The sequence below is a fragment of the Sceloporus undulatus genome, chromosome 4 (assembly GCF_019175285.1).
Source record: "Sceloporus undulatus isolate JIND9_A2432 ecotype Alabama chromosome 4, SceUnd_v1.1, whole genome shotgun sequence".
NCBI lineage: Eukaryota > Metazoa > Chordata > Lepidosauria > Squamata > Phrynosomatidae > Sceloporus > Sceloporus undulatus.
In genome coordinates this window covers 150,195,104-150,217,328 of record NC_056525.1, presented here as the reverse complement: position 1 = coordinate 150,217,328, position 22,225 = coordinate 150,195,104, and the positions used below count along the sequence as shown (strand labels likewise).

Here is a 22,225-nt window from a genome sequence, read left to right as displayed (position 1 = left end):
GTCGATGGCTGTATTATATATTTTTATCTTCTATTGTAACCTGCCTCGATCTGTAGGGAGAGACGGGATATAAATAAATATTATCATTATTATGTCTGCATAATTCACTTATTGGGTCATTGTGGTGGTTAAAATCCCTTACTGATCAGGTAGCAACCCAACTCCCCCCCAACCCATCTTTTCACTCCTTGCAGTCCTGCTCCTCACATGGCCACTTACTAGCAGGTGGAGAGTAGGTGGAGAAGTTTCAATGGAGAAGCATCTACTATGTTCCTGGAGCTGGATGCACAATAATGACATCCTCCTCCAGAGGACTTCTGGGAGGTCCCAGAGGTTGCGATGCATCCATTTATAGGAACATAGCTAGGGACTTCACCTCCTCCTTCTAGGCAGTAAATAGTTGTGTTGGAAGTGCTGCAGCTGCTGAAAAAAGGGTCATGGGTGTATGTGTCATAGTTGCCCCTGTGCAGAACTTTATGTCTCTCGATGCAGGATTTTGGACAGGATTTAATTTTTAAACACTGCATAGAGAAATTCAAATTATAAGAAAAGAGATTCCACAGCAACATTAGAAGGAACTTCCTGACACTAAGAGCTGTTCGACAGTGGAATATATTCCCTTGGAGAATGGTGGAGTCTCCTTCTTTGGAGGTTTTTAAGAAGAGGCTGGATGGCCATCTGTCGGGGGTGCTTTGATTGTGTGTGGCTGCATGGACAGCCCTTGTGGTCTCTTCCAGCAATATGATTCTAATTTATTTAAGCATATCTGTCCTGCCAGGTAGGCATTCAACCAAGGAAAAAATGTGCATTGCAGAATAACAATGTTTTTTTTTAACAGATCCCATATGTTTTGCCTGCATTTACAGAGAAAATAACAGCTGACAGTATCCTTCAGGACAAGCTTGTACAAGATAATTTCACTCCGGCACTTGCAGCTTTTTTTTATGCCTCAATGCCTATCTATACTGTTCCTAAACAAAGCCACGTTAGTGTCCTTGGTGGTTCTTCACAAAAGCATCCCCCAGAAGCTGCTTGTACTAGAGACAAGTTTAGAAAACCATTTACACCAGATGTATTAGAAAATGAGAGAGAGAATTCACTCTCCCAGTCCTTGAATAAGACTAAAGAATTAAACAGGACTTATGTGCTTTCTGCTTGTAAGAAGCTGGCTGATGCCTCACTGGCCCTTACAACTGGAGGCAAGTTGACACTCCAAAGACGAACTGTGACAAGCAGAGAACAATCCAGGATAAATGCAACATGCAATGGCGAAAATACACAGGCAGAAAAAAGACTGACGCTGCAGCGCCGTCTGAGGATTGGCTCTACCGAGAAACATAAAACACATGACACTGATGATGTTAGAAGAGAAAACACAACTTCACTTCCAGCAAAAACTAACAGCAATGACCCTCCATTTGTTAAGACTTGCCATCAGTCACTTAAAACCTGCACGGATGTAAAGATAATTCCTGATATGAAAAGCCATGTACCTTTTAATCAGAATGGTTCAAATGGTTATAGGAGCTACACACCTCTGAAACCCAAGACGATAAGTGCTGGTTCAGAGAGTGAAAACAGGCTTCCTAGATCATCACTTTTAACCACAGCAAAACCTGATAGGACACCTGCTGTTAAACAAACTGAAGAATGGAATTTCAGAAAGGAAAATTTCACCGTAAGCCTGCAAAGTGGAGTTCTTAAAAATGGAAATTTGGAAAGGCAGAAGACGCCAAGAAAAGGAATTACAGAAGGAATTAAATTTACTCCCCAAAATGGATCTGTTCAGTATGTTCAGAGTTCTACTACCCCTACTGTAAAGAATACAACACTTTGCCCTGAAATAAGATCATATACTCACAGCAGTAGAAAAGGAAGGTTGCAAGAAAACACCACATCTATCCAGCAAATATCTCTGCTGCAAGAAGATACTTCAAAGAAGAATATGTGTGTTAAAGATGACCCTTTCAAAATTGAAAACAGTAAAGTGACTGTGGCGGTCAGAGTTCGCCCCTTCAGCAGCAGGTATGTAACCACAGTTTTTAGGTGTTATATGTGAAATTATACAACTTGTTATGTCCTTCTGTCAAGATAAACAATAGCAAAGCATGCTGTACAAAAAAACTCTATATGATACTACCAAATTTGATTCTGTGATGTCTAGCGCACCACCTAGTTACTCTCCAGTTTGCTAATAAAAAGATCATTGTGCTTCACTTTATATCTGTTTTCATCTTTTCAAGGGATGCTTGTGTTCTTATTAGGACCTGATCTTATATATCAGTAGGCCCTGTATTTTCAGAGAATGAGAGAAGAGTCATTATTCTTTCCTTGTGCTAGGATCATTGCATCTTATAGTTTGTTTTGTTGCATCTAGTGATACTAACAGAATTATACTTACTTATGTATTTTATGCTCCATTTAAAGGCTATTAACAGACTGCAGTTTGTGGTACCAAAATTTTGCCCAAATTGCCCCTTGTTACTTTGTTTTAACTGTTACTCTGATAAAGAATTCTGAAGAGGTTGAAAGTTTACTTACAATTTTATAGTCATACTATAGCTTTTGACATCTTTAAATGCCCTCATCTAATTTTTAGTTACCAACTCTGGCCAGTATGAAAAAAATACTGCAAATTCCTACCATCCACTAGCATAAAATTTTATAAACTGAATGTCTAATTTCCTCCTTAACTATTCTGGAATTCATGTTGGTAATTAGTTCAGCCTTTGACCTCGGACAATGTATCATCATCGTCATCACTATCATCATTTATATCCTGCCTTTTCCCTAGTAATGGGACTCAAGATGGCTCATAACAATAAAAATAATACAGATTAAAGAGTATACAAACATCAGTAAAAAGTATAAATATGAACGTTATTCTGTAGAGTTTAAATCATTTAAAATTCATTAAAAGATCATGTAAATTTCAGATGCATTTAAGATTCATTCATTTAGTAAATTTTTTTTAATGAACAGCACAGCACATTGTTAAATTGCATCATAGTCAATTTCCAAAAGCCTGATGGAATAGGAATATTTTTATCTGTTGGCAGAAGAAGAGGAAGAAGGGAGTTATACTAACTTTCCCAGGGAGAGAGTTGCAAAACTTGGGAGCAGCCACTCAAAGGGCCCTCTTCCTCTCCAATAAAATAATATACTTTTATCAGACATATGAGAAACATACGCCCCAAGCAAGTTATCCTAAGTGTATACGTAGTTACAATATTGCAAGTTCTACTGTTTTATTAACATATTTTCATCAGAGCCTAAACTGTCTTATTGAATTACTTTTACTTTGGTCTATTCTAGACATCATTTGTATGAACTGTTAATAGGCCCAAACAGACAGGCCAAAATAAAGCTGCTTTGGGTCACTTGGAGGTATACTGGTTAAATGATGCATGCGTCTTAAGAGGCCAGAAGCCATGCCAAAGCCACGCTCCAGTCCTAAGGACTGGTGTGCAGCTTTGGTGCAGCTTCGTGCCTTAAGATGCGTGTGTCATTTAAATAGCATACCTCCATGGGTTCTGCATCCATGGGTTCAACGAACCATGGCTTGAAAATATTTTTTAAAAAATCCAAAAAGCAAACTCTGTTGTTATCCATTTTATATAAGGGATGCCATTTTACTGCGCTATGTATATAATGGACTTGAGCATCCACAGATTTTGGTATTCACAGGGGATCCTGGAACCAACCTCAGCAGATACTGAGGGCCCACTGTATCTCAAAACAGCAGTACTTCTGAATTAATATATCCCCTTTCTTAGTTTCCATATTGCCATTTGACATTTAAAAACTAATATTTAGAAGGAATATAAGTTAAAAAGAAGTCAGTGTTGGGGAATGCTTATTGTTTCTTGAAAGAAAATGGTATATTTTTCATTTTGCACAATTCAGACATAACTCAGATATGTATCAAATTAGAACTCTTCATTTCCTAGAATGCCAGTTAAATACATGTAATGAATATAGATTTTTTAGCGTATTGTGAGCATTCTTCATTTAGTTTTACCTCCTGTAAATAATTTTTACTTTCTCCCTTTATTCAGAGAGAAAAACGAAGAAACGTTCCAGATCATTTCCATGTCTGGGCAAGAGACTGTTGTAAACCATCCAAATACAAAACAAATATATAGTTTCACCTTTGACTTTTCATTCTGGTCTTTTGATAAGAGTCATCACTTTGCAAGCCAAGAGATGGTATATCAGTCCTTGGCAGTTCCTCTCTTAGAAAGGGCCTTTGAAGGATACAATACCTGCCTTTTTGCATATGGACAGACTGGTTCTGGAAAGTCATATACGTAAGTTAAATTGAAAGTTGTTGCTTTTTGAGTTGCACCGAATGTATGCCTTCTAGCACTTTCTTTGAAAGACAAGCTTGCTCCTTCCTCAATATGACATCCCTTCAAATATTTAATCCCTATGAAATTCATGGGGTTGTCATAAATGGACAGGTGACTTGGGGGTACAGAGAGAAAAACTGGGCAGAAAATTACAAACTTTTGTCTACTGGTAGATAGGGTTATGGCAGGCTATAACATGATATTTGATTACCAGAAGGCACATGGTCACCAGAGCACTCAGAGCTCATCACTCAGTGTAGATTGTTAAGCTGCATCTGCACTGCAGACATAACCCAGTTTGATACTTCTTTAACTGCCATGGCTCACTGCTATGGACTTCTGAGAACTGTAGTTATGTGAGATATTTAGCCTTCTCTGTCAGAGAGCTCTGATGCTATAACAAACTACAAATCCCAGAATTCTATCGCACTGAGCCATGGCAGTTAAAGTGGTATCAAACTGGATTGTTTCTGCAGTGTGGATGCAGCCATTGATTACTGATTCTGGAATTCCAAAAATATTTTTCAGACTAAACTATATGACTAGAGGCTACAAATGAACACAGTTTATAATGTGGTACAACACGATTTAGTTTGTGTGCTGCAGGATGTGCTTTAAGCTTTTGCTCCAAGTGATGCGAATCCACTTACACTGATCTAGTAATAGGGTTAGAGTTAGTAAATGTTGTATATCTTTTAAAAATATTTTGTGGTCCTTGACTATAGTTTCCAAACAAATATATGAGAATTTTGTTCTTGAACTATTTTGCATCTAAGTTGGAAAGAGTTGTTAATTTCCCCCCAGTTAGCCTAACTAATTTGGTTACTCAGTTTCAAAACCATATTAGATGTTACAGTATGCTTCAGAACACAGTAAGTTAAGTTTATAGGTTTTTTAAAAATAGGATATCTTCTACATATCAGTTAGATATGTCTTTGCAGAGCTGAAAACATTATGAACCTATCAATAAAATATTTGTCATTACAGCATGATGGGCTTTGATAATGATGAACAAGGAATAATACCAAGATTCTGTGAAGATCTCTTTAATCGAATAGAAGAAGCAGAAATACAACAGGTGTTGTTATACAGTAATATGAGCCTATCTGTTTTGGACTATATGCTTTACTTGTGGGGTGGGGAGAGTCTTGATGCTCTTTATCAGTTTCTATCATTCAAAAGGGAATAGGTTTTTGTCTCCAAACTTCCTAACAGTATTTCATGCTTTCACTGAGATTGTTAGTTTACATATGATGAGAAATTGGTGTAAATGTGCATTCTACTGTGCATAAAAAAATAACGTGACCTAGAGTGCTTACATGCCACCCAACTTCTACAATTCTTTCGAAAGCACATACATACAAGTAGATAGTGTATGCAGATCTGGTTTCATGCTATTCCTAGCATTTTCAATGTGTGGAAGATTTTGTACAGTACAGTCAACCTCGTGTATCCACGGATTCCCTATCCACAGATTCAACCATCTATGGCTTGAAAACATTTTAAAAATATATATATATACATTTCTAAAAGCAAACCTTGATTTTGCAATTTTATATAAGGGAAACCATTTTACTATGCTACTGTATTTAATGGGACTTGACATTCACGGATTTTGGTATCCATGGGTGGTTCTGGAAGCAAATCATAGTGGATATTAAGGGCCCACTGTACTATTAAATATGTATAAATATAATGTATGTGGTCAGGTAGTTGATTTAAAAATATATTCTTCCTTTAGGGCAGTGTTTTTTGTACCACTGTGATGTTGTGAGACATTATAAGAGTCATAAATTGGTTAATGATATCTTAAGAATATCTTATACATTGTGTGATCTTAAAGCTGCCATGTCTATTTACTAGTGTACCAAGTAGAAAGGGCAGTTTTATCTAGAGCACAAGCCAATTACATATTAACTTGAAAGGTAAAAATACAATTATATTATGGAACATTTAAAAAAAGTGCTGGTATGCAGAAAAGAGGCCAGAATATCAGTTTCTCAATTTCACGGTCTTGGTGCCATGCTCCTTAGTTCACAGCTCAGCCTTGCAATGTTGGTATCTTTGCACTGCTACATTTAAAATCCTGTAACTTCTGTTACCCAAATGAAGAGATCTGTAAGAAAGAAATTATCAATTTTTAAAAAGAATTTGCAGTTGATTTTACCAATACTGTGGTGAAAGAACTTGTTTTGAACCTTTGTTGAGTATATGATTTTAGTGAGTGGGATATCTTCTCCACTTGTCAATGTACATTTTGTTGTGGTGACAGGTCTTCCATTAATGATATTATCTCCGATAGTTGCCCAAGAAGCCCCATGGTACTGTTTCTAGGCCTCAGTTCTGTGGATAGATTATGAACATGAACCTGTAGTTGTATATAGTTGTTATTCACCTGGTCATGAGGGCCGCAAGGTGCACGATTTTGAAGGTGATCCTGTGAGGATTGCATGAGAGCTGGGTGAACTGGTGGCTAGTTGCTGACACTACAGGGCTGATTTGTTCATTGCATTTCTTGAGGGGACGTGGTAGAGAAGAGAATGAAGAATCTTTTGGTAGTCTATAAGCCATGACCCAATTGATCGAGAGATTCCTGCTCAGTTTACCCAGTCCATGTGACTTTCATTCCCTCCAAACACTCTAGTGCCCTCCTTGATGCTATTGCATCAAGTAAAAGCAGCTGCCACCATGCTGTATCTAAGAAACCAAGTAACAAGCTTTATGCAAAAGGGTATAAACATTATGTACATACTTATGGTGTTTTTCTTTAGATTGCTTATCATCTTGAAATGAGCTATTTTGAAGTCTACAATGAAAAGATTCATGATTTGCTTGTCTTCAGCCATGAAAATGGACAGAAGAAACAACCTGTAAGTTACTTTTTATGTTTTGCCTAACCTAATACCGATGTATAGAACATTAATTTTGAATGCAATCTGGTCTTACAAAAGGAAGTACAGTATATTGGATGAGATCAAATTCAGTTTTGGGGGAGCAGCATATTCTTCCAGGTGGAGCATGCTAAATTGGTTCTTACTTTCTGATACAGGCTGGCTGTATCTGTACTTTCTTCTTTCATTGATGACTGGCTTTGCAGACAAGGTAGTATTTGTGGGATATTGCCTTTAACCTTTTGACAAGTCATTTCTCAAGTCACGTCTCATGGAGCCAAGCTTTGAGGAAAGAAGATGGAGACATCCTATGTCAGGATGCACATGTTCAGGCAGTGGTGTGTGAGAACAGTGGATGAACAGGCTTCTCTTGTGTCATTTATTGACATCACTGCTATTTCTTCCTGCCCACCAAAAATAAGTCCCATTTTTATACCCTGACTTGACTGCAGTTACTGTTTATTTATACATTATCTTAAGTTGTATTTTATACTATGTTTAACCGCAAACTGTTTAATTGTATTTTAAGGGCGGTGGGATTTTGGAATGTGGGAATTTATGTTTTAATTGCTGTAAGCCGCCCTGGTTGTATTACATAATCATCATCATCATCATCATCATCATCATCATCATCATCATCATCATCATCTGCTTGTGCAGAGATATACTGCTTGAATATCTACCACATGGGTAGTGAGAAAGCAAAATGCTCTCAGAATGGTTTACTCTGCTAATCATTTGCTCTTATTTATTCATTGCACTTATATCCCGGCTTTCACCCAAAATAGGATCCAAGGTGGCTTACAATAATTTTTAAAAAGATCCAACTAAAACATTAATTTTAAAAAATTAAAAAGGAATTAAACAGAAATTTTATTTAAAAAACACTTGAAACATATTTAAAACACAGTTAAAACACAATAGAAGATTGAAACACATAGGATCCTGGCCATTATTTTTGCATGGTGTATGCAGTTTCCATTGTTACAAGTTTGAAACAGATGTTTATCCGTGTATGTTGTGTCAGCTTCAACAGAGATATATAATGACCAGCATCTATTTTCTAGGGGGCCACACACAGCCTGTGTAGGAATCTTGCAGTTATTAGGTTTGCTCATGGATAAGCAAAATATGTAGCAGCAGAAGTCCATTTAAATGGTATCTACTTGAACTGGAGGATTGCATTTTTGCTCTTCTGTTGTTCTAATATACTGTGGTGTAGTGGTTTGAGCGTTGGATTACGACTCTGGATTCAGTTCCCCGCTAGGTCATGGAAACCCACTGGGGGACCTTGGGGAGGTCACACACTCTCAGCTCCAGAAAACCCTGCAATAGGGTCACCTTAGGTTTGCCATATGTCGGAAGTGACTTGAAGGCACACAACAAACTTCTTATCCCACTTTGCCTGATGTGATTCTTATGCTGAACAGCTATGACTAGTTTTACTGTGTTTTAAATAAAATTTAGTGTGAATAGTTTGTTTCAATATTTTTTCAAATTTTGCATTGTGGGTTGGAACGTTGTGCTTTTTGAACAATTTTATGAGTGATTCATATCTCTGATCAGCATTGTCTTTTCTGATTAACAGCTTCGTGTAAGAGAACATCCAGTCTTTGGACCATATGTGGAAGACCTGACAGTGTAAGTGTTCATGTTGGTGGACTTCTTCCAAAAATGTCTCTCTGCTGACCTGCATCATGACTTGTTAGTTATTAACATTAGAAGACTAGTTGAGGAACCTGTAGGGTTTTTAAAAAATTGGTTCTCTCACTACCTTACCATTTTGCATCACCATGGTACCCTGAACACACCCAATCCTCTCTGATTTTGGAAGCTAAACCGGGTTGGTCAGGTTAGTATTTGGATGGGAGATCACATGAAAAAACAAAGGCTAAGGAAGAGTCCTGCCTGAAACCCTGGAGAGATGCTACCAGTCAGAGCTGAAAATATTGGGCAAAGTGGACCAGTGTTCTCACTCAGTATAAGTAGCTTCCTATGTTGCTATGCTTCTCACCCATACTTCGCCTTGGTCCTGCACTGATTGCCCCTCAGACCTATATTTTCTTCACGCACTATCCATCACAGCTTGTTCTGAAGCCATTCTTCAACCTTTGTTCTCCTTAACTTCAGGGCCTCATTCCAATATGGCGTTAACAGAATGAAAATCACCACTAGCACAGCTACGCTGGATCACATAGCTGCATAAGTAGTTGAATCCAAAGTTGTGTACAGCTTTTAAAAGTGGCTGTTAAACTTCTTGCACAAGTGCTTGCACTATCTATTGTAAACTGCTTCAGTAACTGTTGGATGGTAACTTTCCACAAATTCTGAAAATGGACAACTGCTAGTAGATGGACCTTGTGCTAGGATAATGATGTTGTTGGATACAGGTTCAGTACTTCATCTTACTCAGTTTTTCAGCTCCAGATTTTAATTCAGGTACACATCCCATCCAAATACACAATCTTTCCTTTTCTCACAAAATGAATCAGTGCTACTCATTCTAACAGTTTGTAAAGTCATTTCCTTGTTATCACAAACACAATAAAATAGAAATTCCCAAGTAAGGTCTAATAATCCCATAAGTATGGACTTCCATTCTTGTGGGTGTATATTCCTGAGCCATGATACTGCTTGATCTGTGTGTGTAATCAGTTACTGGGTCATCTGTTGAAGATACTTGGTGTTTAAGCATACACTTGGTAGGATTTGGTCTAACGAGTTTAATTTCCCCCCCATAGATAAAATTATTATTATTTCTTTCTAGGAATGTTGTTACTTCTTATTCAGATATCCAGGTAAGAGTCTATTGTTTGTATAGTTGGAATTATAAATGTGTCTTTCAAATGCATATTAAAATTTCATTATCAGTGTTCAGTGACCAGAAAGAAAAGATAGAGCAATGGAGAAAGTAGTCCTTACGTATATCTTCCCTGCTTTTGTACACGTTAATATTACAACACAGTAATTGAATATTAGTAATACAGTATTAACACAGTTGAAGTAGCAGTTAGTATGGCACTAGAAGCCTGGTATTAACAGAAGAAAATTGTCACATCAGTACTTCATACAGAAGCCTAAGTTAAGAATTTTCAAAAACATTAAAAAATATTCAAGATTGGGCAAAGTGCGGTGCTTAGGCCACATGCAGCCTCCCAGGCCCATTTTTGTGACCCTCAGGGTCTTCCAAGGATAAAATTTTTTTAATAAAAATATATTTTAGGGAGTGTATAGGACATTTTCACCCTTTTTGACTCACCTTTCTGGGGTGAAAAACAATTTTTGCAAAATTAATTTTAAAAAAGGGATTTTTTTTGTTCTGAAATGTTCACTGGGGGCATAGGGTGTATTCTCAGCACTCTCTGCAGGCCCCCTGGGGCAATTTATGAATTTTTGAAACTCTAAACATGTTGAAAATGCCCCTATAGCCCTTGGAGGCATCTAGGGACAAACTTTTGTGTTTTTGGGGGGAGGCAGGGGCACATGCAGCCCTCCACAGCCTCCTAGGGGCCTAATGCTGCCCCCCCCCCTCGGCTTCCACATCTGTCCACCTCAGATTTACATTGGGTTTTTAAAAATTATTTGAGGAGGTTCTTTTTTAACTGCCAGAAGTGATTAACAACAGTTTAAAACATGAATTCAATAGGAAATCATCAGACAACCACAAACGAGTTTTACAGTAGAAATCAAAAGTAACATGCTGTTTTTCAAGTTGAATTTAGAGAGAAAAACTAATTGGGTGAGCATTTGGGATTTGATCCTGCCAGTTCTATAAACATAAAGCAACATATGTGGAGCTGCCCCATAAAACTGAATACAGGCCCTTGCTTGGGGATGGACAGTGGCTCCCATTTGAACAGGGTGGTACATCAGCACTGGGTTTTAGCCTGAACTTTAAAAGAGCTATCCAAAGTGCTGAACATATGAATTAAAATCTGGAATGAATTCACTACTCCACTCTCATTGAACCTTCTATCTGCCACTGCCCTTGCTGGTAGGTGTACAGCAACATAGGCAGCCTGTGTGTTCCAAAATGAAACCCTTAGAAGCATTTAGCAGCTTTGCTCCCGGACCCTAGCATGTGGATTACTGCTGGGAAAAGTATGAGAAGAGCTACAGGCAGGGATCTGGTGAAGGATGAGCTTCTGGGAGAGGTGAAGAAGGTGTGGGCTTGGAGTGTATTATCCAGCAAATCATCATTATCATCGTCATCATTTCTTATGCGCCTCTCCCCATGGATCATGGCGGGGGACAATAACAGACCAATAAATACACAACATCAGTTTAAAAAATCAGATAAAAATACACATCCATTTAAAAGAACAAGCAAGGTACATACATATTGAAACAATCCACATTTAAAATTAATTATTTAAACTTACAATTTAAACATCATCAGGATAGGCCTACCGGAAGAGACTGGTCTTTAATGCTGTTTTAAATGTCAGGCACTACAGCAGGAACCTAGCTAGCAGAGAAGGACAATACTGTACTAGTTTATTAGACAGGGATGGGAAGACTGTGGTCCTCCAGACATTTTGAATGTTGACTCCAAGAAGCCCCAATCAGGGATTATGGAAATTGTCATTCATTATATCCAGAAGTTCAGAGGTTACCCACTCCTGTTTTCGGATTTGAGTCTGTATGCTGTTCATGTGTGGGGCTGACAAATATATTTGAATGCTCTATGCCACATGAAAATTGTTGTTGTTGTTATTTAACAATAATATGGATTGAAAATTAAATGAATTGTAACTCTTTTTTTGACAGCATAAACTGTTGACTTTTAAAAACATTTTTAACAGAAGAATCTGTCTTTATTCTTCATCAGCGCTGGCTCCAGTTAGGAAATAAGCGCAGAGCTACTGCGGCCACAGGCATGAACGACAAGAGTTCTCGATCTCATTCTGTTTTCACACTGGTGATGACACAAACAAAGGTCTGGAATCAAATGAATTTATACACATTCAAAAATTGGGTAAAATAACTCTTCCCTTTCCATGTTGCCTAAAGAATCTTAGCTTTTTTTTAGTACAGTAGTAAAATATGCAGCATACATAAAGTAGATAGGTGAACTGTTTATATACTAGTTATTTATTTATTCTTTATTTATGGTATTTATACCCCACCCTTCAGCCCTAAAGACTCTCAGAGCGGCTTACAATTATTATTTTAATTAGACAGTTCCCTGCCCTCAGGCTTACAATCTAAAAAGACACGACATAAAAGGAGAAGGGAATGGTGGTGAGGAAGAAGGGGATAAGGTCCAGCAGTTCTTCTCTCCTTCTGAGGCCTGGGCCAAAGCAGATGAACTGGAGGGAGGGGTCTTCTTTTTAATCGAGGCCAGGCCCTAGCAAATCATGGGAAAGCACTACAATACAAGTCCTAGAGTGTATTCACACTGCAAAATTAAAGTAGTTTGACACCACTTTAACTGCTGTGAGACTATCCTATAGAATCTTGGGAGTTATAGTTTGTTAAGGTATTCAGCTGGTCTGTCAGAGAGGTCTGGTACCTGGCTCCAAACTACAAATCCCAGGATTCTGTAGGACAAAGTCAATGACAGGTAAAGTAGTGTCAAACTGTTTTAATTCTGTAGTGTGGATACACCCCAGTAAATTGAATCCAATGGTGAGGGGCATGAAATTAATGACTTTTGATACATACTAAGGTGCTCCCCTGTGTTCATATCCCAAATCTTGGTGGTACTATCTATGGAAAAAATATGTGAAAACTAAAAAAACCCCAATCTTATAGATAAAATAAAACAATCTATTTCCCCCCCCCCCCCCCCCCCACAAAAACAAGTAAATAAATGATAGGCATAGCTAGTCTGTTTTTAAAATGGCCAATTGCATCCCATGAAAAGGTCTAGTAACAGATGCTATTGCTATCTTGGTTCATGACATTTTAGTATGTTAGGACAGAAATGATGCAGGATTTTTTTTTTTTAGATTGCTACAGTTATAAGATAATTTGTGGAGTTACTTTGAGCTGATTTCATAGACTGCAGGTTAGACAGAGACGTCTAATTATGTTTGTTTTGTTTCAGACAGATATTGTGGAAAAGGAAGAACGTGAACATAGAATTATCAGTCGTGTTAATCTAATAGACTTAGCAGGTAGTGAACGCTGCTCTGCAACTCGGACTAGTGGAGAAAGATTGAAGGTAAAAAGTAAAATGTACTCTGTTGAGTGTCAAAAAACTATTGGTCTCCATGCCACACAAACTTTGCTATAGCACAGACTGTAATGTTGTGGCATATAAAGTGCAGAAAACAATCCATCTTACACAGCAACAAATGTGTGGCCCTCCAGATATTGTTGGCACCTGTTTCCTAGCATTTATATCCAGTCTGAGTGAATAGAAGAGGAGTGGGCAATTGCAGCAAGTCGGGGATCATTTTTATGCCCCAGGACCATCTGGAGGAAAGAGTGTGGTATAGTGGTTTTAGTGTGGATATGAAAAGCAGGTGTTGCTTGTCACACAACAAAGCAGAAGCAGCTCCTGATTAAATTCTCTGTTCTAGGCAACCATTAAAGGTCCAAGATCCCTCTCCAATTTTAAACCTGGCAACTCTAATTTTAAGGGATGCCCTAAAATTTTTAATTTAAAAATTATTTACTATTATTTTAGTATTTTAAAATGTGTGTTTAGTATTATAACTAGTTTGTTTGCATTTGAGTTTTATAACTTGAATAAGTTGTATGCTAATTAGAGAGCAAATAAAATTTTGGGTCCCACTGGTTGTTTCTTTCTTCCTCTCTCTAGGAAGGTGCGAGTATTAACAAATCCCTTTTGACTTTGGGAAAAGTTATTTCTGCTCTCTCAGAACAAAATCAAAGCAGGACGAAGGTATTCATTCCATACCGTGAATCTGTGCTTACATGGTATGTACATATTTTATGTATCATAAGAGATTTTTAATAAGGCAATATCCTGGTTTTTGTTTTTTATGTTAATGCATGTTTTAAGCTGTTTTGAGTGTTACTGATAATTTAACTACCTTTCAGTGATAAGCTTTTGCAAGTTTCTGTCATCATTCTATTTGTTTTAAATTGTAAACTGACTTGTGTCCCAGTTATGGAGAAAAGACAGAATATAAATAAAAGATAATGACTGAATGTAATGAGCAAAGAGACAACTATCCTGATTTTCACCTTTGGCGAGAGCCTGGAACTGTGGATGTATTCAGCTTTTTATCATTCTAATCTTCCTTTAAATTTCTTGGTTCCATAATATTCATTTTGAGGTCAGCGAGTGTCCTGGGAGACTGAAGTGTTCTGCTATTGATTTTTGTGTATTGCCATCTGTGATGTCACAGTAAATAAAATAAAAGAAAGAATAAAAGAAATTCATTCTTTTGCATAGAGATTTTTCTGCTTTTCCTGTTCAGAATACAAAAGACCATTACTGACAGAGAACAATGTATATCACATTTTAATATGGGTGAGATGCATGGGAACCTCCAGATGACGTGCTGCAACTTCCATTACTCTTCACAATTGGCTATGCTTGATAGGGCTGCTGGGAATTGCAGTCCAAAAACATTTAGAGGGTCCCATGAATCTCAAATTACAAGCACTCTCAGCCTCAGGGAAGGCAATGGCAAATGTCCACTAAACAAATCCTGCCAAGAAAAGCCCATGATAGCTTTGCCTTAGGGTCTCCATAAGTCTGAAATGACTTGAAGGCACATAGCAGCAACAACAACAAATTAATCTTATCCCTCCATTAGGATATGAGAAATCCCTGATGTGTTGTATTATGTTGTTAGGTTGTGTAATGATGTTGCCGTAGTAGATGATAGAAACAGAATTAGCATCTGAATTTGGTCTTGTCACTGTGTCAGCAGGCATGTTGTTTGGCCTGACAGGGAAAATTCATTTATCTTTATTATCTCTCCCTGCCAATGCAGGCTGTTAAAAGAAAGCCTGGGTGGAAATTCAAAAACTACTATGATTGCCACAGTAAGCCCTGCTGCCAGAAATGTAGAGGAAACGCTTAGTACTCTTCGATATGCTAGGCAAGCGTGTTTCATAGTCAACATTGCCAAAGTAAATGAAGACATCAATGCTAAGTTAATTCAAGGTAAGCATGATAGTAATTTTATTTCTTAATTTGAAGAGCCGTTTCATATCATGTGTTAAAACATATTCAAAGAGATTCCAGCCACAGATGCTGGCGAAATGTCAGGAAGAAAATTTTCTAGAACATGGCCACGTAGCCCAAAAACTCCACAAAAAATATTCAAAGAATATAGAGCGTGAAGGGTGGAAGTGGAAAATTATCTGCAATCATTCATGAATGAAACCGTGTGTGTGAAACACACCAGAGGAGCAAGCATCTTTGTTTTTGTATGCTAATATCATATATTTGCTTCAGTGCATTGACAGCTACAGAGCCTTTCTGTTAAGAGAAAGAACATAGTGTACCCTTTACAACTCTGCAGCGCAAACCATCTCCCAACAGCTCAAAGCTCCCTGAAAACTGCACCTATGTTGCATAAATGAGTGGGATTTATGTTAGTGCGGATACACCATTCAATAATTTTTAAAAGAGTTTATTCTAGTTGGGGCTATCCATAGGATTTAGATCATGTTTTTTAATTGGGTAATCTGAATAACTAAATGCACAAACATGGCAGCTTCAATAAAGGGTACAGATATGGACACTTAAATTCTATTGAAATCAGCTTCAGTATGAGTCTCTAGGTAGATGTTTTAAAAAAAATTGTCTCAGTTGACGCAGGGGAAGAATATATTCGACTGTATACAAATAACCAAAGGTGGAAGGAAAATTGCCTGTTAGCACAGTATTGCAAAAAATGCACAAGAGCTTTTCTAGTATTACAACATGTTATATAATATAATGAATGCATCTCCATGTAGCAGTAAACTGGTTTAGTGATACATTGATAAACCTATATGAGTCTCAGGGTCTCATGCTCCCCTTTCCCTTTGAGATTGGGGTGACAAGGATTTTAGAAGCTTCCATTTCCATTTTCTTAAACATCGATTCAGTTTAATATTACTTTTGAATCTTGAACTAGCTGTGAGTAGTAATAGGTATCGTTTACTACAACAATCCAGCTTCATAAACCTTCACACAAAACTGGCTTACTTTAGTAATCTAAAGCTAAGACAAAACACAGTTTATCCATGTTCTGCAGTTAGTTAATAACAGAACCAGAATTTTGCAAGCAGCTTTTTTACAGCTGCAACTGCAGGAAGAGAGAGAGTCTTGAAGCTGAAAATTTAGTATTGCATTTAAATGAGGCTATTAGTTTTTCTCTTTTTCTTCTGATTTAGTTTAACTTTTCTTTTGATACATTGTTTAAATGTGAGTTTATCATAGTAAACAGTAAAATCAATTCCAGTTGTGAAAAACATAAAATTCAATGACTTCTTTGCTCTACTTCTCATTCATGATTTTGTCAAAATGTGGAAATTTCTTGGTGACTGCGATTCACAGGTCTACCTGTTCATTCAGGTGATTTCTAGATTTTGTTTTGACTGACAAAAGAGAACTGAAAACAGATTCACACAAGTATCTTTGCTGCTCCTCCTGAAATACCATCTATACCATCCCTGGGGTTATGGGCACCTCAGGTTGGGAACCCCTGTTATAATGGGATGACTCTTTGCATATAGCTTTCAAATCTCACCAAAATCTTTAACTATAGGAGTTATTGTTATGACTCATTATTGGGCCTTTTTGCCAAATATAGAATTGAAAGCTGAAATTGAGAAACTGAAATTGGCTCAAAAGAATCTTCAGAACGTTGATCCTGAAAAGCAGAGACTTTATGTTCAAGAAATAACATCCCTAAGAATGAAACTACACCAACAAGAGAGAGAGATGGCTGAAATGCAAAGGTAAGAGTGCTCTAAGTCGATCTCATGTATAAGTCGAGGGCAGGTTTTGGGGCTAAAATAAAGGATTTTACATGACTCATGGATAAGTCGAGGGTAAAACTTAGGGTCTACTTTCCTGCCTGTCCATTTGCCTTCGGTTGTCTGCAGCTGGTCCATTTATCTCTTCACAGAAGGTGGAGAGGAGCAATGATACAAGCAAGTGACGGCAAATAATTTTGGGAGGCAGCTGGGCTGGGAAATAGGCTTGAGGGGTGAACGCTTTGCCCTCCTTCTCCTCCTCCTCCTCTGCCCGGCTTTCTCCTGAAGGGACATCCAAGCTGGGGAAGAGGCTTGATACAATATTGACCTGTGTATAAGTCAACCTAGGATTCTGGGATAGTTTTCTTGCATTATTATTATTATTAACCTTTATTTATAAAGTGCTGTAAATTTACACAGCGCTGTACATACATCTTTTGACTTATAGACAAGTATATACGGTACATGTAATCTTCTGGGTAATGTGAATTGCTAATGGAAACTCCCTGCCATGCCAATTGTGTACATGTTAATAAAATACAATTAAAATGTGTTCTGTTCAGGTAGTCTGTCTAGGTGCATTCTGTGCATAAATGGATAGGTATGAATAACAGCAAATCAAATAAATGGGATTGGATCCAGTCAGTTAGTTGCAAAAAAAGTCCCCCTGAAATTAATGGAAATTCAATTATGAATGACTTTTCACATTAATTTTAGTGGGATCCAATTCTGACTAATGTTAAGTTTGGCTACAAACCATACTGAGCAACAGCTACTGGTAAGCAACATTTTTATTTCATCAATAAATGCATTCTGATTTTTATTAAAGAATTCAGGGACATAGTGCTAGTCTGGAATATCAGTATGCAAAGGGATCTTGTAGTACTACTTGTGTTACACTCCATGCATCTGAGGAAGTAGTCCAAGTCTACAAAATCTTATGCTACAGTTGGTCTCAAATGTTCTACAAGATCTCTTTCCTTACTTTTATTAATGAAGTTTTATTTATGCACCTAGTCCTTAAATGTTAGCACATTTAGGAAGTAATCCAGAACTACATATTCTGTGGAAATCTCCAGTTGTGGAAACTCCTTTGCAATAATGCTTACTTAATATTAATGTTAATTATTGTGTAGGGGTACTATTTATTTTGTTTCACTTAGATTGATTATTTATATTTCAATAAATGGCTCAACTTTATGACCTTTGCAAAATAATATGTCTATTTGGTGACACTCATACACTTTCTTCTCTCTGATAAAAAAGGGCCTGGAAAGAAAAACTTGAACAAGCAGAAAAAAAGAAATTTGAGGAAACAATGGAGTTACAGGTACCAAGATTTAAGTAAATTCAGATGTTGATGCAAAATACTGAAGTTTTCCTATTGCCATTCTTTCCCTTTACCTGTATTATACTCCTAAAAACAGCAAACAAATGGACAAATCAACTTTAGTAGACTACAAAAGAATCTCTCACTTTCTGACTCTTTCATTTTAGAAAGCAGGCATTACATTCAAGGTGGACAACAGTTTGCCTAATTTGGTCAATCTCAACGAAGATCCCCAGCTCTCTGAGATGTTGCTGTACATGCTTAAGGAAGGACAAACGACAGTTGGGAGGTGCAAGCCAAATTCATGTCATGACATTCAGCTCTCCGGCATCTTAATTTCTGATGACCATTGGTAGGTGTTTATTTAAATAAATGATGAGACTTAAATTGTTGTGGAATACAATTTTTTTGGTAAAGGCAACCACGTGTAGGACTGTTGAAATATGCATGAGCATGAGACAATGCCTAAATACCACAAAGATACCAAAGCCTATCTGATCTTGCAGGTTAAATAGAGTCAGCCCTGGTTGGTGCTTGGATGGGAAACTGCCAACAAGTGCCAGGTGCTGTAGGTTATATTTTAGAGGAAGGAACTGACAAAACTACCTCTGACTGTTCCTTACTTGAGAAACTCCTATAAGATTCATCGGGTCACCATAAATAGAAAGGCTACTAGTCAGGTTGGCTATAAATCACCTCCACTATCAGAGGCAGCATTGTATTATATATCAGTTGTTGGGGAACATGCAATAGTGATGGGGCGTTCATGTTCAGATGGTGAAATAAGTACTATGCAATAGTGATGGGGCATTCATGTTCAGATATTGATATAAGTAGCTAGTTGGCGACCTTGTCAATGTAAGTACTTTGATCTTTTATGCTGTAATTGTGGCTTTCCTAGAAAAATCTTGTTGACTACTGTGAGAAAGGATGCTAGACTAGATGAAGTTATGGTTTGATACAGCATAGCTATGCTTAGGCTCTCCCAAAATCTCTGTAACAAGTAAAAAAAGTTTGAAAATCCCATTAATTTCAAGTATCTTAGCTGCTGTGCTGCAACGTGAATAATAGCTATGATTATAAGAACAGCGAAGTTAGTTTCTTGAATTTCAGGAAGCAAAGGCCTCAGTCTCCCTTCAGTCCCCTCTGCCTTGCTGTGAACACTAGCTTCTTACAATAGTTGAAAGAGTGCGTAGTCTCAAAAGTAGAGTCTGATATAATAAAGGATAAACAAAAAAATCTACTGGGGTAGTAATCAACTTTGTGGATCCTGGCATTTGCCAGGGGAATATGTATTTCTTGATTGTAAAACTTAGTTGTCATAACAGATTCTTTCTTTTTGTAGCATTATCAGACATGTGGATGGTGCTGTAAGTATTATGCCACAGGAAGATGCAAAGACGTATGTTAACGGGAAATGCATTTTGGGCCCTACGAATCTCCACCATGTAAGTTGACTGTAAGAGGCATGAACAGATTCATTTGCATGTACATTTTGGCACAGAAATTAAAGTCCCATTCATTTTATTCAATTTATAGTGGACTCTGTATGGTTCCATGGGATACAACGATATCACTGATGAATATCTTCTGAATCTTACAGGGTGACCGGATCATTCTTGGAGGAGACCATTATTTTCGGTTTAATAATCCAGTAGAAGTTCACACAATGAAACGTGGGGTTGCTGTTCCTGAGGATGGCCCAAAAGATTTTGAATTTGCAAAAAATGAATTGCTGGCTGCACAAAGAGCTCAGTGAGTTGTAATAAATATTGTGGCTTAAGTGGTAGCTGTTTCTTCTTGTTTAAGACACGATTGTTAAATGCCAGTTTTTTCAAATGAACAGCCATATACAAATTGAAAAGATCAAATGTCATGTTTAATTTTTTTTCCAGGCTACAGGTAAAAATGTTTGTGCCAGTAAGGTGTATGTTTCAATATGAAACATGTTTTATAGTCTTTCTATTCAGTATTTCGAAATCCACCGGGCACTGAATTTAAGCTTAGACTGTTCAGCAATACTTACACACTACTTTTCCACATATGTCACAAAGGTAGTGTAGAAAAATTCAAATAAAAATAATGTTTACATGCATAAAACAACGAAACCATCTTTAAACATTGAAGCAACCATCAAAACACTAATCAGAATTTAAAAAGAGATAAATATTTTCTAAAAAGCTGAAAAGACAGACATTAATCTTCACTCTTTACTTTTGCATGTATGTCCAATAAATAAGCCTCTGAAAGTAGAGATGGACTAGGCAGGGGTTGTCTTCAATAGGGATTCTGTCTTGTGGATCTTAATAATTGGATAGACTCAGAACAAGACCATCATATTACTTAATGCCGAAAGACCTGTGTTGGCTGCCAGTAGCTTCCTGGGCCAAATTCTAGGAATTGGTTTTACTCTTTAGAGCCTGCTTATCTAAGGGATTCTTGATCTTATAAATTTGTTCACATGTTATGATTTTCAGGAGAGCCTTTTTCTCTTTTCTGTCACTTATGGAAACTCAACCAGTAGACCTATGGAAGAGGGCTTTATGCTATGTTGGTTCAGATCACAACTCCCTCTCAAGTTACAATCAGCTTCCATTCTCATTGCTCTTAGAAAGGGTGTGAAGACCATCTCATTAATTGGACTTTTAAACTATCCTGATGATTATTGGGAAGATTTGAATAATTTCATTGTTTAATTTAGCAGTGTTGGTTAGCTACGTTCAGCACTATTTTAAAAGCTATTTGTGGACTCCCTCTGCTGAAGAATTTGCCTCTGCATTTCAGGGGAATAGTGCTGAGAAAAAAGGTGTTGTTCCCAGGGAATGCACAACTTTAAAAACTGAAGTACATGTGGTCCCTGTGAGCTTTTTAAATTTCTGAATAAGTGGTAATGTCATTGCTGCTGTAGCAGTGTATTCAGAGGAAGTGGGAAATAATCTTAGATAGTGGTCTATTATAGCCTTCTGGCTCCTAGAAGTTGCCTGTCTCTGCTCTAGAAGTTACCCATCCCTGCCTTTTCTTGTCTCTAGAACTAACTGGTTGTTTTTCCCTGGAAAAAAAATATATATTCAATTTCACCATCTAATGCAAATGCTACTGCTCTACAGCAAAACAGACATGCTGTGAGAGACAAGAATTGTATTGTCAGGTTCTTCATTTGTCCTTTAGTTATGTGAATCTACTCATGCCATAGAACAGTGATGTTTAAACTTGACAAATACCTTGCTGAAGTTTTCCCGCTCCAAAAGGGTTATTTAGCCCCTAGTTCGTTTGTAATGTTGATGAGAGGATTGTTAAGGTCCTGCACATTATAATAAGTGACTTAAAGCTTATGCTTTTAGTTCATGTATGCAGGTGGGTTGGGAAAATCTTTTATGGAAAAATGCTGTGTTAAATCATATACAGATATTTATTCTCTCTCTCTTTGCTCATTCTGTCTGGTGTCTCTCTATGTAAAAATGGTGTGAAACAATTATCTCATCTTCTGTATGAATTATAGTATTTATGTTGTTTTTAAAAATGCTCTTAGACTTGAATCAGAAATAGAAGAAGCACGGCTGAAAGCTAAGGAAGAAATGATGCAAGGAATCCAAATTGCAAAAGAAATGGCCCAAGAAGAACTTTCTTGTCAGCAGAAAAATTATGAGAGCCAGATAAAATCATTAGAAACACAGTTGGTAAGTTATTACAGAATATTTTACAGTGGATGGTCTTGATCCTACTGTAGTGGTATGCACAGAAAATGACTTTTAGTG

General features: G+C 37.3%; 1 protein-coding gene across 4 annotated transcripts in view; it reads left to right on the top strand.

The window, feature by feature from the left end:
- KIF14 (kinesin family member 14) overlaps positions 1–22,225 on the top strand; it is a 48,920-nt gene that overhangs the window by 4,344 nt on the left and 22,351 nt on the right. For 3 of the 4 annotated variants that reach the window (XM_042461266.1, XM_042461265.1, XM_042461264.1), the window contains 16 exons: positions 839–2,025; positions 4,059–4,310; positions 5,340–5,430; positions 7,124–7,222; positions 8,832–8,884; positions 10,011–10,041; positions 12,075–12,221; positions 13,296–13,412; positions 14,016–14,134; positions 15,163–15,335; positions 16,975–17,122; positions 18,407–18,470; positions 18,638–18,822; positions 19,816–19,918; positions 20,074–20,225; positions 22,000–22,147. In XM_042461266.1, the coding sequence (XP_042317200.1) occupies positions 953–2,025; positions 4,059–4,310; positions 5,340–5,430; positions 7,124–7,222; positions 8,832–8,884; positions 10,011–10,041; positions 12,075–12,221; positions 13,296–13,412; positions 14,016–14,134; positions 15,163–15,335; positions 16,975–17,122; positions 18,407–18,470; positions 18,638–18,822; positions 19,816–19,918; positions 20,074–20,225; positions 22,000–22,147 (2,955 nt within the window). In that variant the 5' untranslated portion in view covers positions 839–952. The remainder of the gene's footprint in view (positions 1–838; positions 2,026–4,058; positions 4,311–5,339; positions 5,431–7,123; positions 7,223–8,831; positions 8,885–10,010; positions 10,042–12,074; positions 12,222–13,295; positions 13,413–14,015; positions 14,135–15,162; positions 15,336–16,974; positions 17,123–18,406; positions 18,471–18,637; positions 18,823–19,815; positions 19,919–20,073; positions 20,226–21,999; positions 22,148–22,225) is intronic. The other variant, XM_042461267.1, reaches the window with a different exon arrangement.